The sequence below is a fragment of the Pygoscelis adeliae genome, unplaced genomic scaffold, assembly GCF_000699105.1.
Source record: "Pygoscelis adeliae isolate BGI_AS28 unplaced genomic scaffold, ASM69910v1 Scaffold10, whole genome shotgun sequence".
Lineage (NCBI taxonomy): Eukaryota > Metazoa > Chordata > Aves > Sphenisciformes > Spheniscidae > Pygoscelis > Pygoscelis adeliae.
This window is the reverse complement of record NW_008824053.1, coordinates 8,229,582-8,245,307: the sequence shown is the minus strand read 5'-3', so window position 1 is coordinate 8,245,307 and position 15,726 is coordinate 8,229,582. Positions and strand designations below refer to the sequence as shown.

Genomic DNA, 15,726 nt, shown 5'->3' with positions numbered 1-15,726 from the left:
CAATGCAGACAGAAAGAGGATATTAAAATGGATTAGGCTAATTAATATTGCTCTGACAATAGCCTTGACCAACTTTTCCTGTTCGTTTATTTGCACAATATGGTATTCCAGACTGACATCTTTCTATTTGTACAATGTGTTCTGTTTCCATTCCCAATGCTTTTAAATTGATCAAACAAATTATATATATGCTTAATGACACATTATGACTAGGTAAATGGGACAGAGTAAACAGGGTGTTTCAGCAATGCATGGCGTACTCAATGCACAGCATACTCAATGCACAGCTCCATTATGCATTAATGTAAGAGCCTGCCTTCAATTGATTAACTGATTACTCTGATTGATTGGATTATTTTGTAAAAATAATGTAATCATGTCACTGAATTCTTCTTCTTCCTTATTTACTGTTACTTTATATGCAGCTTAATGAACCTTAAAACATGATGATAGAGTTGTTACAAGAAAGACTTTTTAAAATAGCAGCTTTATTCAGTTTTACAGTTTTGCCTTCACTGATAACAGGGACAGTCAGTGGACATCTTGTTTGCTCTATTGATTTCCTTTTTTGACTGACCTTTGTGCAGGAATGGGAGTTAGTAATCTTTTTAAGTATCTATGAACAGGTACAGGAACAGGAGGGGGAGTGAGAGTGTCCCGGGCTAATTTATATCCACTGAGTCAGCTTCATTTCATGCCTCCTGTAATAAAGAAGGCAGTTTGTCATAGACAAGTAGTTTATAGTGCTATGGCTGCATGAGTTGGGCTAAGTTTCCAGAAGAGTATTATTGTCATTTTAGACTAAGCTGCAGAATGCCAATTTTGGCATTAGTATTTTTAAATAGAAGTTATACATTTTGACATTAACTTTAAGATGAAAGCTTCAGGCAAAACTTCTGGGGTTTATTTTTACATTTTTCAGCACATCAATAAGACCGTCTTTATATCTGACACGAGACGAGTCAAATCTGCATGTTTACCACTTAGAGACCACACAATGCTACTGGCTAACTGCACTTCTATTAATAGCTAATCCAGCGAGAGGATGGAAAATATTTTTATGTTGAAAATAGTTTTCTAGTGCCATTAAATCACAGTAAATCATTCTGACAGTTAAGTATTATAATTGTCACCAGATAACGTTGGAAATTTTCCCCAGCTGCCTGGGGCAATCGGACCTAATGGTAGTTTTCTAATGAATGCAGGCAATTGTGGATACAGTGGACAACCTGCTCAGGCCTGAAGCTCTGGAGTCCTGGAAGGACATGAATTCTTCAGAACAAGCCCATGCAGCCACAATGCTACTTGATACGTTAGAAGAAGGGGCTTTTGTCTTGGCTGATAATCTCTTAGAACCAACTAGAGTCTCAATGCCCACAGAAAATATCGGTAAGTCAATTTCTTTTCAAGCATATTTTGAAGTGCTGTGCATTGCTTCATGCAAAATCAGGAAAAAGTATCCCAGATAGTGACATGCTCTTTGAAAGCTGAGCTGCGCAACTTTTGGTGGAAAGGTAAATGCTTCTAAGTGGGGGAGACACGCCTTTCTTGTTTAGTTCTTCAAAATTAGCACTCTTCATTAGTGTCATTAATACAGTGTAAAATGGAAAGCAGTTGATGTTGCAAAGTTGATTTACCACTGAAAAATCATTAGCAGAAAGTATGGATATGAGGAGTGCTTAAATGGCAGAGTATGGATTTTTTGAGGCAACTGCTTTCTGTAGAGCTGCAGAAATGCTTTCCTGTTATATATAAACTGTTCCTAATGAATTTAAATTACTTTTTTGCAACATACTCTGCCAGTTAAATATTTTAGGCACTCAGAACATAGGCCAAATGTTTATATTAAACATGACTGCCTTCAGGTAAAAATGTGTTCAGTGAACTACATCTCCCATAATGCAGAATAGCTATGCTCCAGAGACTGTGGAATAGCTGAAGATAGTTGGAGCATAATTTGGAATTTAAGTGGTGACAGAGAAATGAAGGGGTTTGGTACTAGAGATGTGCAAATAGTGATACACGGGATGTGTTAAAGCAAAAATCATTGCTATGCATAAAATTAAAATTCCTTCATTTTATTACAGAGATTCACGTAGTCTCAGAGAGGTACAAAGAAGCTGGAAGTCTGCTAATTTGAGGGGTACCGAGATGGAGAGTTGGAATAGACGGCAGAAATGAGACTTTTCACGTTTCAATGTCTGCATATTTGTAACTGTAGAAGATGATTCTGCCTAGTTTTTAATTTGAGTAGATAGTGGGAAAGGATGGGGAAAGGTGTTACAGTCCATTATCAAAGTAACAGCACCAGTTGTTTCTGAAGGAATGTGGGTAGAACCACAGAAAATCTCTCTCAGGATGTACACGAGCAGTTCCATGGAGCTCAGTATACTGTCTGAACATCACTTCTTGTGATAAGCTGTCTTCAAGTCATAGTTAGTAACACATTTCTGATGCCATGCAAGACTGAATTCCCAGCGCACGTACATCTGCGTGGCTTAGGGAAACAGAAATCATTCCCTAATTTCGTACCTTTTGTCGGTCTATAGTTTAGACCTATAGTTAGACCAGTTTAATATAATGCAGATATTTGTCGAGAAATTGACTACTCTGACCTACATGATTTTACATATCCAAGGGAATCCAGCCTGCGATGGTAATCCCATCAAAGCTTCCCAATATACAATGTGTTATAAAATTAAATCTTAAGTAAGGCTGAGTGGCATCTAATTTTTCAATTTAAATATTTTTTAGCAGAACGAATAAAATGGTTTCCTATAAACCTTTATACAGAATTAGATTTAGGAAAAAAAATAGAAATTTTTTTTTAGATACAAATACTGATTTAGCTAAATACACAGCATAAGTATACTTAGGTATTCATTTGCTGACTGTTTTAAAAACTCTTTATATCTAAATCAATACTTAAAGTTCTAAATTTATTAGCAGAGGATACTGTGTAGATGTTAGGAGCTTCAAAATGTAACATTTCTCTGCGACATATGTGTGTGGTATTTTTAAGTGGATGTTTTGGGGGCACAAATTAAAACAAGGTTTGATGTCATGTTATCACTATTAAAGTGCTGTCATTTTAGTAGTGTGCACTAGACACTAACTCTGTGTGCTTGAAACATGCAGTACAGATCTGTCTTATGGTGGCAAATGAGGACAGCAGTGTGAGAAAACTAAATGAAGAGTGGGGGGAAATATTGTCATCTGGCGTATTGCAATCTGGCCAAGAGACTTTCTCTGCATTCTCTTTTTTTACCACTTTTCTTTTTTTTCTGGTCTGCTTAGTTTTGGATGTTGCAGTGCTCATTACTGAGGGCCAGGTGCAGGACTTGAAATTTCCTCAGGGCAGTAAAGGAGGCAACTCGATTCAGCTCTCTGCAAGCACTGTGAAACAGAACAGCAGGAACGGTGAGTCTTGGGCACGGAGCACTGAAACTCCATTAACTTTTATAAAACCTACATTACCTCCCCCAGTTAAAATATCAAAACAAAACACAACAAAACTGCTCTGTTGTTTTTTCTTGAAGATCGTGGGTACCTGAGCGTTTTTCTTCAAATCCGTAGCCTGAAAATGCCTCTCTGTTCAGTGATGCTTTATTGTCAGTTCATTAGAGTACAGGTTGCTGTCTTTCTGTAGACCTCTGTGGCGTGATGATGGGATTTTTTTTCTTCTGTAGGATTAGCAAAACTGGTTTTCATCATTTACAAAAGTTTGGGACGTTTTCTCAGTACTGAAAATGCAACCATAAAGCTAGGCAGCGACTTTGCTGGGCGGAATAGCACGATCGCAGTCAACTCCCACGTCATTGCAGCTTCTATCAACAAGGAGTCTAGCCGGGTGTACCTGACTGATCCTGTGCATTTTACACTGGAACACATTGATGTGAGTTATACTAATGAATTAATGGGAAGGTCATAAAATCAGCAAGAGAGAAAAGCAATGCAGAAAAATAACCTTTTTTCCATTTGAATTTTAAATGTTGGACTAGGTCAGAGACACAAGCTTAGTTAAGTCTATGAACATAAAATTAAATGAGCCTGGTTCAGTGATTATTAGAACTTAAGTGTATTCTTAATGAAAGCTAATTCAGTAATCAACATGAAAATGTAAATGACTAATTTGTTTCTAACTGAAAATTAACTCTTACTTTAGTAGCAGGGTAGGAAATAACTGTTAAGATTCTTGATGGTCTGATGTAGCAACTTTTAATGACACTTTAACTTTTTACACTAATTTTGGACCAAGTTCTGGAAGCCTATACAAATTGTTTAAATGCATTTATTCAGTGAAGAATAAAGTATTATATCTTGGTTTGTTATACTTTAAATTTGTGTATATTTTCTTCATGGTAACTTATTTGATGAGTTTCTTTGCTTGTTAGTTTGGTCCTTTCTGTTTTCATGTCTCACATGGGGAAAGTAAATAATTACTATGTGATAGAGAAAATATGGTTGTATTTTCCTCTCATTTTGCCTCTTTTTATAAATCTGTTTTGATTGGTTTTCATCAAAATAGATAGGCATTGAGGAATGAACTTTTTCCTGATGTCTGTTCACATGACTTTGGCCTGACCAAAGGTGAGGATCAAAGGAAAAAGATCATCTTTTCAAATTCTCAATTATAGGAAAAGTATCCTCAGAATAAATTTGCAGTCCTAATTTTGCAGAAAGCAAAAATGGCTATAATGTACCATCAGTGCATAAAATCGTAAGATGGAAATTGTAATTGTTTAAAATTGGGTCTACAGTAATTGAGACTACACTTAAGAGTGTTTCGGACTATAAAGTCCCTTTTAAACTAGATGTCTTCCTTGTATAACATAGTCCACAGTTTTGCTGATGAAAAACTTTATTGTCCGAAACATGCAAAGTTTAATCTAAATTACCCTTTACACATATTAAACAATCGTTATTGCCATCTTAGTGTGTAAAATCCTCATTTTCTGCTATCCTTTTATCTCCCAGCCTGACAATTATTTCAATGCAAATTGTTCCTTCTGGAACTACTCAGAGAGGACTATGATGGGATACTGGTCAACTCAAGGCTGCAAACTGGTTGACACAAATAAAACTCATACAACGTGTGCTTGCAGTCACCTAACCAACTTTGCAATTCTTATGGCTCATCGAGAAATTGTGGTAGGTAATGATGTTTCTAGCCATCGGCAGGGAACAAACTTCTAAAGATTTAGCTTTAAATTTTTAGCAAGATCCAAAATTGCTGAAGTTTCTTAAGTATTTATAGCTTCTACCCCCTCTTTCCAAAACAATTTGCTTTCTGTAGCACTTTCCTTCCTCACCCATGAAGTTACAAGCAAAATAACAGGAAAGAAAAACAAGGAAGGACAAGAGTTTACTTCAAGTCATATTTTAGAGTTACTGACCAACCTTACAGCTGTTTTACAGACTTCCCCTCAGTACAGCTGGAGAGTATCTGTAGGGGCAGCTGTGCAGGCTGTTCCCTGGAAGCACAAGTGTCAGCTCTCTTTAGAGCAGGAAGGTCAGGGAGCTTCCATACTGGTTGTTTAAATGCCTCTTCATGCTCTGAAGTTTTGTTGTCTAGTTAAAGCACTTGCTGGATGTCAGGGGGCCTGGAGCACGCAATATTTGCAAGGATATGAGACTTCTCATAAAGGCGTTGTATTCGGAAAGGTCGCTGAAAAGATAACAGAGATGACAAAAGTGATTCTCTCGCAACTGAAGCAAGGAAGCTTCTTTAGCTAAACGTGAGATTAGAGCTGGAATTACACGTGGAACATATTCTGCATTTTGTCCTAATTGGTGTGTAAATCGTTGCTTTCTTCTCCGCTGTGGAGTTGCAGGTCTGTAGGAAAGAACATGTACTCTTATAGAAGGTCCCAGGGAAAGCTCTCCTCTTTGCATCAGAGTCCAGTGGCACTTTCACATTACTCTCCTTGTTCATGTCTGACAAGTTTACAGCGAGCCATAGGAAAAGTAAAAATGCTATCTGATCTGGCTAAAATAGTTACATTTTTCTCTCAGACCTGTTCCTCTTCTACTTACCCTAATCTTGCTCTTCTGGGAAGCTGACCTGAGACTGAGAAATTACTAAGTACATTTTGCCCATCTCATGTAAAGAACAAGTAACTTTTCTGGATGCTACGTGTGAAAATAGGTTTTTGTTTATACTCATAAAGAGTCATATTAATTTTCTCCATTCTTGGTTATTTCTAGTACAAAGATGGAGTGCACGAATTGCTCCTCACTGTCATCACCTGGGTGGGAATTGTCATCTCTCTTGTTTGCCTGGCCATCTGCATCTTCACATTCTGTTTTTTCCGTGGCCTGCAAAGTGATCGTAACACTATTCACAAGAACCTTTGTATCAACCTATTCATTGCTGAGTTCATTTTCCTAATAGGCATCGATAAGACAGAGTACAAGGTAAGTTTTCTCTGTGTGTACTGATCTTGTTCTCTGAAATGACTGTTTGAAATGGATTTGAATTAAAACATGACAACATGCCAAGCTTTCAGCATTCTGACACAGCAAGGCTGAAATAAAAGCTCAGTGTGAAAATAAGATAGACACGTTCATAAATAGTATTTACATCCATAAAAAATATCACTGTGGCCTTAATTTCCCACTTACTGCAATGTTTTTCATTTTCAGTTGAGAAACATCAGCTGTTAACGAAGCAGGTGGTTAAACTTTTGAAAGAGGAGATGAAATTAAATGTTGACGTACTAGGAACATCTATACGTTTCCTCTATATATTCATATGTCTCAACAGCTATTGACTACTTTTTTGTGTATATATATTAGTACAGAGCCTCATCTATCTATTTACATATTTTTTGCACTGCACATTCATGCAGGTTTTTTGGCAGTATTGGTGAAATTAATTCTGAAACGATTCATTGGATTGAAATCTAATAATTCAGTATAGTTTCATCCAGAACTCAGCCAAAGGGGAGAGAATTCAGATTGATTTCTGTTACGACAATAGAAACTTCCAAATTACGGCAGATGAAAATGGCTTGGTGGCCGCTTCACAGTTTTAAATAAGCGGTATTACATTATGCATCTAGAACCAACTGTTCATGTCTCAGATTATCTAAACTGTAAGTCCTAAAACCATATCAGTTTCAAAATTTAAGAGTTGCTTATAAAATTGAAAAGTCCACTCTATAATTGAAGACTGGGGAGTGAGGGTGTGATTTCCTTATCTTCATTCATGCTGTTCAGCTAATTTACTTTCTGTAGCTACTGAGCACACATCAGTATTTTCAAATGTTCAGTTTTCAGGTAGGGAAAATGCTCCTGAATTTGTGAAAGATCTCTGCTAGAAGTATATGCTGTTCTATTACACACTATTTAATTGGAGATGTAATGATGTGAAGATTTTGTGGTTTATATTTCCATCTTTCTTTTTCTTTGCAGATTGCATGTCCAATATTCGCAGGTCTCTTACACTTTTTCTTCCTGGCAGCCTTTGCCTGGATGTGTCTAGAAGGAGTGCAGCTTTATCTAATGTTAGTAGAAGTATTTGAAAGTGAATATTCTAGGAAGAAGTACTATTATGTTGCTGGCTACCTCTTCCCTGCTACAGTAGTTGGTGTCTCAGCAGCTATTGACTATAAGAGCTACGGAACAGAGAAAGCGTAAGTAATTGCAAGTGACCTGAGTGTTTTTCAAGTGAATAATTTTTTAAAGCCTATTAGCTGTCAGAGGGTCCCTGACAGACTGAAATACCATCTGAAAGCTTTATTGGTAAGAGAATGGCAATGCTGTGCACAAATTACAATCAAGTCTTTTGTAATTCTCTAGGTTCAGAGGATTCGTACTCTAGAGAGACCGATTCTAAATTATGGTCTTTCTTTCAACACAAAAGATTGACCTGAAACAAATTGAAAAAGTAAATAACTTTTTGGCCTCAAATGTATATTAAGTAAAAATTCTCAACTTAAAGTATCTGACAGGCCTAACCACCCAGTTTTAAGCTAATGCTTCATTAGATCTCTTTGTTCAACTGCCCCTCTAGCTAACTCTCGTCCCGAATTATGACAGTACAATATTCCAACCCATATGTTTCACTTTGATAATATTTTATCAGGCGAGTAGAGCAGGATTAAAATTAGCCACTGCCTTTGATTTACAAAAATACAGCTATATATAGGAAGTGACAGAAGGTAGACAGAAAACATTTCTGAGGATTTGAGTTGCTGGAGGCATGAATTTGCCTTCCAGTAGTGTTTACTTTGTCCTTTGATGAAATTAGTTACAGAATGGGAAGATACTGTTGACTACAAGAAAGCTGCTTGATTTTGCTACTGATGAAAGACAAATAAGAGCTGGTGAGCAGGGAACTGGCCTGTATGAAAAACAAACCGCTAAGTGAAGTCAGCCCTGATAGGTTTATACGTTGTTTAGTCTGGTATCATATGTGTTCTTTCTTTACTGTTCAACTGCCAGTTGGGGCATTTTATTTATACCATATTGTTTTTCAGCAAAACATGGCATCTGAACATTTTCTGTCTCTTATTCCTCAGGAGTAAGCACTGTGCATATGATACAAAGTTAAAAGCGGATTTTGAAGATTACATGGAAAACCTGTGAAAAATATTTATTGATGTTAGATTCATTAGTCCATGATAGCACCTGTGACCAAATCTTGACTGAAAAGAGAGAGAGCTCATTTTGGTTTTGTTTCTTCTTATACGTTAGCCATTCTGATGATGTATTTTTAAGTTCAATAGTGTTATTAAACAGGACTCATCAGAAGAGTTTCAGGTTAGGGAAAATTATCCATGGACTAAGTGGTACTGTGCAATGTTTATCATTGTTTACTGGTAAAATGTTAGCTTAAGAAGTATTTTTGCACTTTCCATTTATTGGACTGAGGTGCTAATGCAATTGTTCACTTTTCATTCTCTTTTTTTCCATGATAGTTGCTGGCTCCATGTAGATAACTATTTTATCTGGAGTTTCATTGGACCTGTTACCTTTATTATTCTGGTAAGAACTTTGTTTTCTCCTTTCGTTTTAGGTTGCTTCACAGCAAAGTTAAAAAGATTGAATAACATCAGTCAATACCACAAGACATTTCATGAAAATGCTTATAAACAATTTGTAATGTGACCAATGGTTATGTAAATGTTTAGGAATCTTTTAAAGAGTGTGACCAAATGATTATTTGTCAAAGCTGTGGTGGCATTTCAGCATAGCCATTTTTTCCTAATGGCTTGAACTCTGAAGGTCGTATTGACATGTGTAGTCATATGAAAAATCAATGAAGTACTAAACACAGTTGTTTTTTTTTAAAGGAACCATTATTATTGCTTTCAATTGAGTCACTATTGTACATGTTCCAGAATTTAACTGCTAATTATCCAACATAATTATCTCAAAAGGGTGTTCTAATGCATTGGATAATTAAATAAGTCTTATATTTCATTACACTTACACAGTATTTGTATGTGTATTTGCATATGCATATGCATATTTTTCCATGACTACTTCTGTGTGTATTTATGCTACATGTAATGTGTCAGACATACAAGTTCATCTGTTTTAGTATAAATAATAGAATATTATGTAACCAGTAGAAAGCATATACACGTTCTTGCAATCATTTGAGTAAAGTCTTTGTATGCATGCACACCCATCTGTACACCCACAGCTGTGTGCCCCATTGTCCATTTAAGATTGAACATTGTGTTCGTACATCAATTATCCATTCTCTGAGCGCTTTCAGGTAAAAAGCGTGTAGTCATCTGTCAACCCAGGGAAAAAACATCTGCCGTTATTTCAAACTAATAATACCAATACTGCACAATGTAGGAATTTGGAAGGAAAGTGAATGCAAGATGTGTATTTTGGCTCACCTTGTTTTTCTCTGCTAGTTCAGTATCTTTAAAGCCTGGCTATACTTCGGAAATATTCTAGATGGCTGGTGCTGGGGACATAGCCTACGTACATAGAGAGCTTTTCTCATAACTGCTGATAGTTTGGAAGGATGAATTAATTTGTTTTCATGCTTTTGAAAGTCTAAATAGTTACCTGTTCCCCTGCCTTTATACAGTGGTAGAGTTGTGAAATGTTAACAGAAGTTCAGTTCCCTTGAATTTCCAAATTCAGGAATTGTATTTTTGTCATTATTATTTTTTCAGCCTGAAGCACATGCACCAGGCATAATTTTGAAATTTCTGACTTTTATAGATCTATACGCCGGACGTACGCTTTCAACACTTTTTGTAGCTTATAGTTTACATTACTTCTCCATGTAAAAATAAACTGATACTTTGATTATGGAACTTTCTATAAAAAATGTACCCAGCCAATCTTTTGGGGGTACTTTATTCCTTCCTGGTAACTTCAATATTGAAATAAGCTTATGTATATTTAGGTTGGGTTTACTCTCTGTTTATATCAAAAACTATTTCAATCCTTGAGCAGTCACTTAAGAAAAGATAGTTGTGCAGTGTAGAAGTTGTTTGAGTTCGTTGGCATATTTTCAAAGAAGTAGGCGTAGATGCCAAAACTCATGTGTGTATGAGTTGAATTAGAAAAATTACAGTGTTTGTAAGATTTAAGTATAGACCATAATAATTGTACAGAGTTTATTCTAAATACATTTAAATTAAATCGAGTCTCAGGATGATAGGGACTTTTTAATTAAACCTACAATTACAATTGAAAGATATACTTAGTATTTTCAATATGAGAGACAATATTTTTCAACACGAAGTTGCTTCTTGCAGTTGTAATCGTTACTAGAAAATTGTTCGAAGTTTCATACCACAATAGTTCAGTTACCTCAAGTCTGATTGTGTGGTGATAATTTTGCTTTCTGTGCCTAGCTTTTTATTTTATTGTTAGTGGGAGTATTTTGCTGTTACCTCTATTTCTCTCCCTCGCTTTAAAATAAAATTTCACATGGGAAGCCTTGGGCATTGCTGACGGCTTTTTCACTTCCTCATAACCAGGTCAGAGTGAGAATAGAGGTGAAGGACATTTAATCATATTGACCATGTACAGACATAGTTCACTATTATTTACTGGCCATGACATTATTATCCTCCAGCAAATCATTTAGTCTGAGACGCAAAAGGCCTTTGGGAGCAGTATTCCCAACTTCAAAAATATGAAACAGCAGGTAGCAATCACAGCACAGTTCCTGGGAGTAATTCTTCTCTAGCAATTGCTTTGCCCTCTAATCGTCCCAACTGAGAAAGCAAGAGAGACTGGAGGAAGAACTGTGAGAAGTGTAATGGCTGAAAAATAATATGTCATGGGCAGTGTAACCGAAGAGCCATATTTGCAGTATAGCTTACTTAGTGTCAGCAACATGTGAGAATTTCACCTTGATAAGCTTTTTAACATGTTAATCAAATCACTTTTATGATTCTCAGTTTAATAGTACTGTCAATGCACATAAACTCTTTTTTGACAATATTGCTTACTACTTTAATTTAAAGATTTTTCTCTGAGTTTATAAGCTTGTATCTGTATACAGGTTTGTACAAAATGAGGATGGGAAGTATGGGGGGAAGTATGAAGTTCCTTAGTACGTCTTCTGAGGAACTTTCAACTAAACTATTTCCATAGCCTGTCATGCCTTTGGGCACCAGGGTTATTATATCTATGAGAAAAGAGTATGTAAGTAATGAGCGGTGGGAAACCATTAGTATGCCTGAAATGGTTTAATGAAAGCTTGGATCATGATGCGTTAGGAGCTGTTCTTATCATTTGGACAGCTCCATCTGCATCTTTAATAATTAATTCAGTTCAGTAAGAGTTCAGCATGCACACTCATTTAGAAGCCTTCTTCAGAGAGCACCTTTCTCGCTGCCAGTCCCAGGGAGAAATAGGCTTCTGCATGGCTAAGAGCAAAGATCTGGAGATACAAGAGCAGTTTTAGAGCTGCATTTGCCAGGTAACAAAAGCTCCGGGGAGTTCAAAAAGGGTCAGAACATGTGCAGTTCAGCTAGGTTACTTCAGAGTGGTGTTTCTGTTCTTCTGTCTTATCATATCCATGTCAGCACTGCAGGCTGTGTGGAATGAATTTTAAGCTGCTAAGCTCAGGCAGACGTGATTCAGTTGAGCAGGTTGATGGCTATAAAACAAACAATGCACTCCTGTAATGTAGGGTCAGAAAAGCCTGAGTATTTTGACTTCTATGTAGATCCATATTCATTCATATCCAAGGAATGGGTGATACTGGTTTGACGTTAATTCAGCCAAGACCACTGGAGTTTGCTTCTCACAGATGGAGCCAATATATTAGGCTACTGAAGGTTGTTTAAGCAAAAATTCCTGGGATGTCCTGTTCCATTAACATAGGAAAGATAGTTTCTTTTTTCACTCAGGTTGAGGCATTGCTTCACCAAAGTCAGTGGATGTATACATACAGATGCACACATAATCTAGTTCCACATATGAAAAGGGACTGTATTGGTAAGCTTATGTATATAAATAATACATGTATAACTTTCTATAGTGGATACTTGATAAATGGTATTTATCTATTGCTCACAGGGGGAAATTTATCATAATTACTGCAAAATCTAGCTTTATTTGGCTACTAATTCATTGTACCTGCAACTAATTCCAATCCGTTAGTCTTCTGTGCAGGTTATTACATCCACTTTTTAAAAAAGTTAAAGTGACTTGAAGACACTCCCTCTCTCAAAATTACATAGGTTTCAGGTGCCAGAAAGACAAAAATCCTACTTACACCATTTTTCATGTCCAGTACCTTCTGATTTCCAAACGAGAAATGGCCCTCTGTGTGTTGGCTGAGGGAAGAAGCATGATCTTCCAGAGTGCTGCATTTGATTATTACCATAAAAATTCTTCAAATTTTATATTTTAAAGTAGTTACTTTTTATTTTTTAATATATATCCTGTCTTTCTTTTGCTCCGTTCTATCCAATTACGCTTGTCATACTAAGAGATAAGTAGAAATTGGTATCTTAAAATGTGCTCTAATTACTTTTTTTCACTTTTACCTACATTTCTAAAATCAGAGTATAGATTAAGCTAGTTCTCTATGTAATCCAGTATCTTGTCTCTTATAGTGGATAATACATTTTAGAAATTACAGCAAAAACCTAGTATAAACATTAATGAAATACCATCGATCCAAGTTTTTGCTTATTCTTATCAGCTAATGTTTTAAGAGACCTCACATTATAGCTCCACCTACTGTAACAGTGTGTTTTGTCACTCTCGGTATCACAGCAGAATCTTCAAATCCGAACCTGATGCCTGACCAGACTTTTAAATTCTTATTTTTAGCCTCCAAAAGAGTGTTGGTCTGATTTTCAGAAGTGCAGCATGAAAAAGGTTTTACTGACTTCATCAAGGGTATAATTTCACGACTGTTTGAGATCTATACACTCTGGCTGTGTGTGTGTGTTTACACGATGTATTTATAGTTTTTATTATCATTGAAGGAGAGCGGTACTGTTCAGGTGCAGATTTTGGTTCATCTGGGGTGGATGCAGCCCAGTTGTCAGGATGAGGCCCAGCCATCAGTTGCTACTCCTTTATGTTATATGAAGTGATGAGAAGGTCGTCATTGTCAGAGGCCCATTTTTTCCCTTACAAGTTTGCTTTCAATAACCCATCTTGCCATTCATGTGGGCCTTTAGGTGACCCCAGAGTACTGCATGTTAGTGGAGAACATTCTTCTTAAAGAAAGGTGTCCTGCTCAGACCATCTGTCAAGCTTGGAAAACATCTACAGATTCATTTGCTTAGATCAGTAACAGTTCAATCCTCACACAGTCATGAAACAATTCAGGTTGGAAGGGACTTCAGGAGATCTGTGGTCCAACCTCCTGCTCAAAACAGGCTCAGCTCTGAGCTCAGACCAAGTTGCTCAGGGCTGAGAAAGCTTTCCTTATGCAAAGTTGGTACAAGTGAATGCAAAAGCACTAAGTGGGTTTCCTTCTCCCCCCACGTATTTCTCACCAAGAAAAGTAATTCAGCCATCCATTCTAAAACCAATTATTCTCCAGCAAGTTCCCTTCCCTCACTGCTTAGTGTCTTGTGTAATAAAATGGCAGGATGCCCAAAAGTCTTTAACTCATGAGTTCCTCCCAAAACAATGAATTCTAGATGAAGAGCAGTAAGGGAGCCAAAAGCAAATCTATAGAAAGATTCGGTTACAGTATTTGTAAGCGGGCAAAATAGGCTTTTGATAACAATACAATGTGTAACACAGATGCCAGCATGTTTGAACAAGTGGCAAACCATGATCTTTTGACTGCTGAAACTGAAAACTATGCAATATTTCACAGTGATGGAGAAACAAGTATCATATGCTCTGTTGTCATAGCTACTTTGTCTTCAAAGTACAATATTTTGCTTTTTTTGCTTTTTTTCTTGGAAGGACTTTTTCAGCTACTGTGATACAGCAGTATTATTTCTGTGGGCTGCTTTTGGGGTTCTGTACCTAAATTAGAATTAAAGTGTCTATTAAGAAACTGCTATGTACAGTTATTCCCTAGTCCAGCAAGGACATATATACAGACAGAGCTGAGTATCTACATAAAACATTAATACGCTGGAGCTTGGCTCAGGCTCTGGGGTGGGGGCCCTGTCTGCTTGCATGTCACCGAAGGAACATCAGTATGTAAATACAAGCTTTTGATTTTTCATAGTCAAACCGGCACTTCAGTTGTACAAAGAATCAGAGGATAAAAACCTCTCGTTTCATAAGGCAGTCATTTATGGGCTAAGCCACGTCTATGAGTTTTTGATCCAAGAACGATGTTGCTAGTACAATACAGGATACTCCAGGGTAGCTACTTAGGCAAGGATTAGCTTCCAACTGTGCTGTAAATACTATTCTGAACTGGATTGTGCACTCCCAGTTGCACAGGTTGCAGCCAAAGTTGATTTACGTGTTAGGATTGGCATGAGGCATGTCTCTTAGCTCTTAATCTGTTTGTTTTCACAAAAAGTAAATCGAAGTTATATTTTTTTAAGCAGGCTGGAGAAGTTCATGTTATGTCAGCTACCAAAATGTGCAAGAAACTTTTTCAAATACATAAGAAGAAAGTCTGCCTGCAAAAGCATGGAACTGAGGGTCAAGTCACGCGCAGAGCCCCCGTCCTCTGTCTGGTGCAAAGGCCAGCGAGAGAATCAACTTGTTTTCTCACCCAAGGAACTTACGCAGTACAGTGAAAACCTAGATAAGAGGAACAAAATGATTACAATGTGTTGTGGTTGTCCTGGTTTCGGCTGGGATGGAGTTAATTTTCTTCCTAGTAGCTGGTACAGTGCTGTGTTTTGGATTTAGGATGAGAACAAAGTTGACAACACACCGATGTTTTAGTTGTTGCTGAGCAGTGCTTACACTAGTCAAGGACTTTTCAGCTCCGCATGCTCTACTGACTGAGAAGGCTGGAGGTGCACAAGAAGCTGGGAGGGGGCACAGCCAGGACAGCCGACCCCAACTGGCCAAAAGGACATTCCATACCGTGTGACGTCATGCTCAGCACAGAAACTGGGGAAAGCTGGCCGGGGGGCTGCTGCTCAGGGACTGGCTGGGCATCGGTCGGCGGGTGGTGAGCAACTGCATCGTGCATCACTTGCTTTGTATATTCTTTTATTGTTGTTGTTGTTGTTATTCTTATTTTATTTTATTTCAATTATTAAACTGTTTTTATCTCAACCCACGAGTTTTCTCACTTTTACTTTTCCAATTCTCTCCCCCATCCCACCGGGTGGGGAGGAGTGA

General features: G+C 37.2%; 1 protein-coding gene across 4 annotated transcripts in view; it reads left to right on the top strand.

Moving 5' to 3' along the window:
• The window catches only part of LPHN2 (latrophilin 2), a 152,727-nt gene that overhangs the window by 119,868 nt on the left and 17,133 nt on the right, over window positions 1-15,726 (top strand). For all 4 annotated transcript variants that reach the window (XM_009333816.1, XM_009333815.1, XM_009333817.1 and 1 more), the window contains 7 exons: window positions 1,206-1,389; window positions 3,298-3,420; window positions 3,690-3,895; window positions 4,978-5,151; window positions 6,208-6,417; window positions 7,417-7,637; window positions 8,925-8,991. In XM_009333816.1, the coding sequence (XP_009332091.1) occupies window positions 1,206-1,389; window positions 3,298-3,420; window positions 3,690-3,895; window positions 4,978-5,151; window positions 6,208-6,417; window positions 7,417-7,637; window positions 8,925-8,991 (1,185 nt within the window). The remainder of the gene's footprint in view (window positions 1-1,205; window positions 1,390-3,297; window positions 3,421-3,689; window positions 3,896-4,977; window positions 5,152-6,207; window positions 6,418-7,416; window positions 7,638-8,924; window positions 8,992-15,726) is intronic.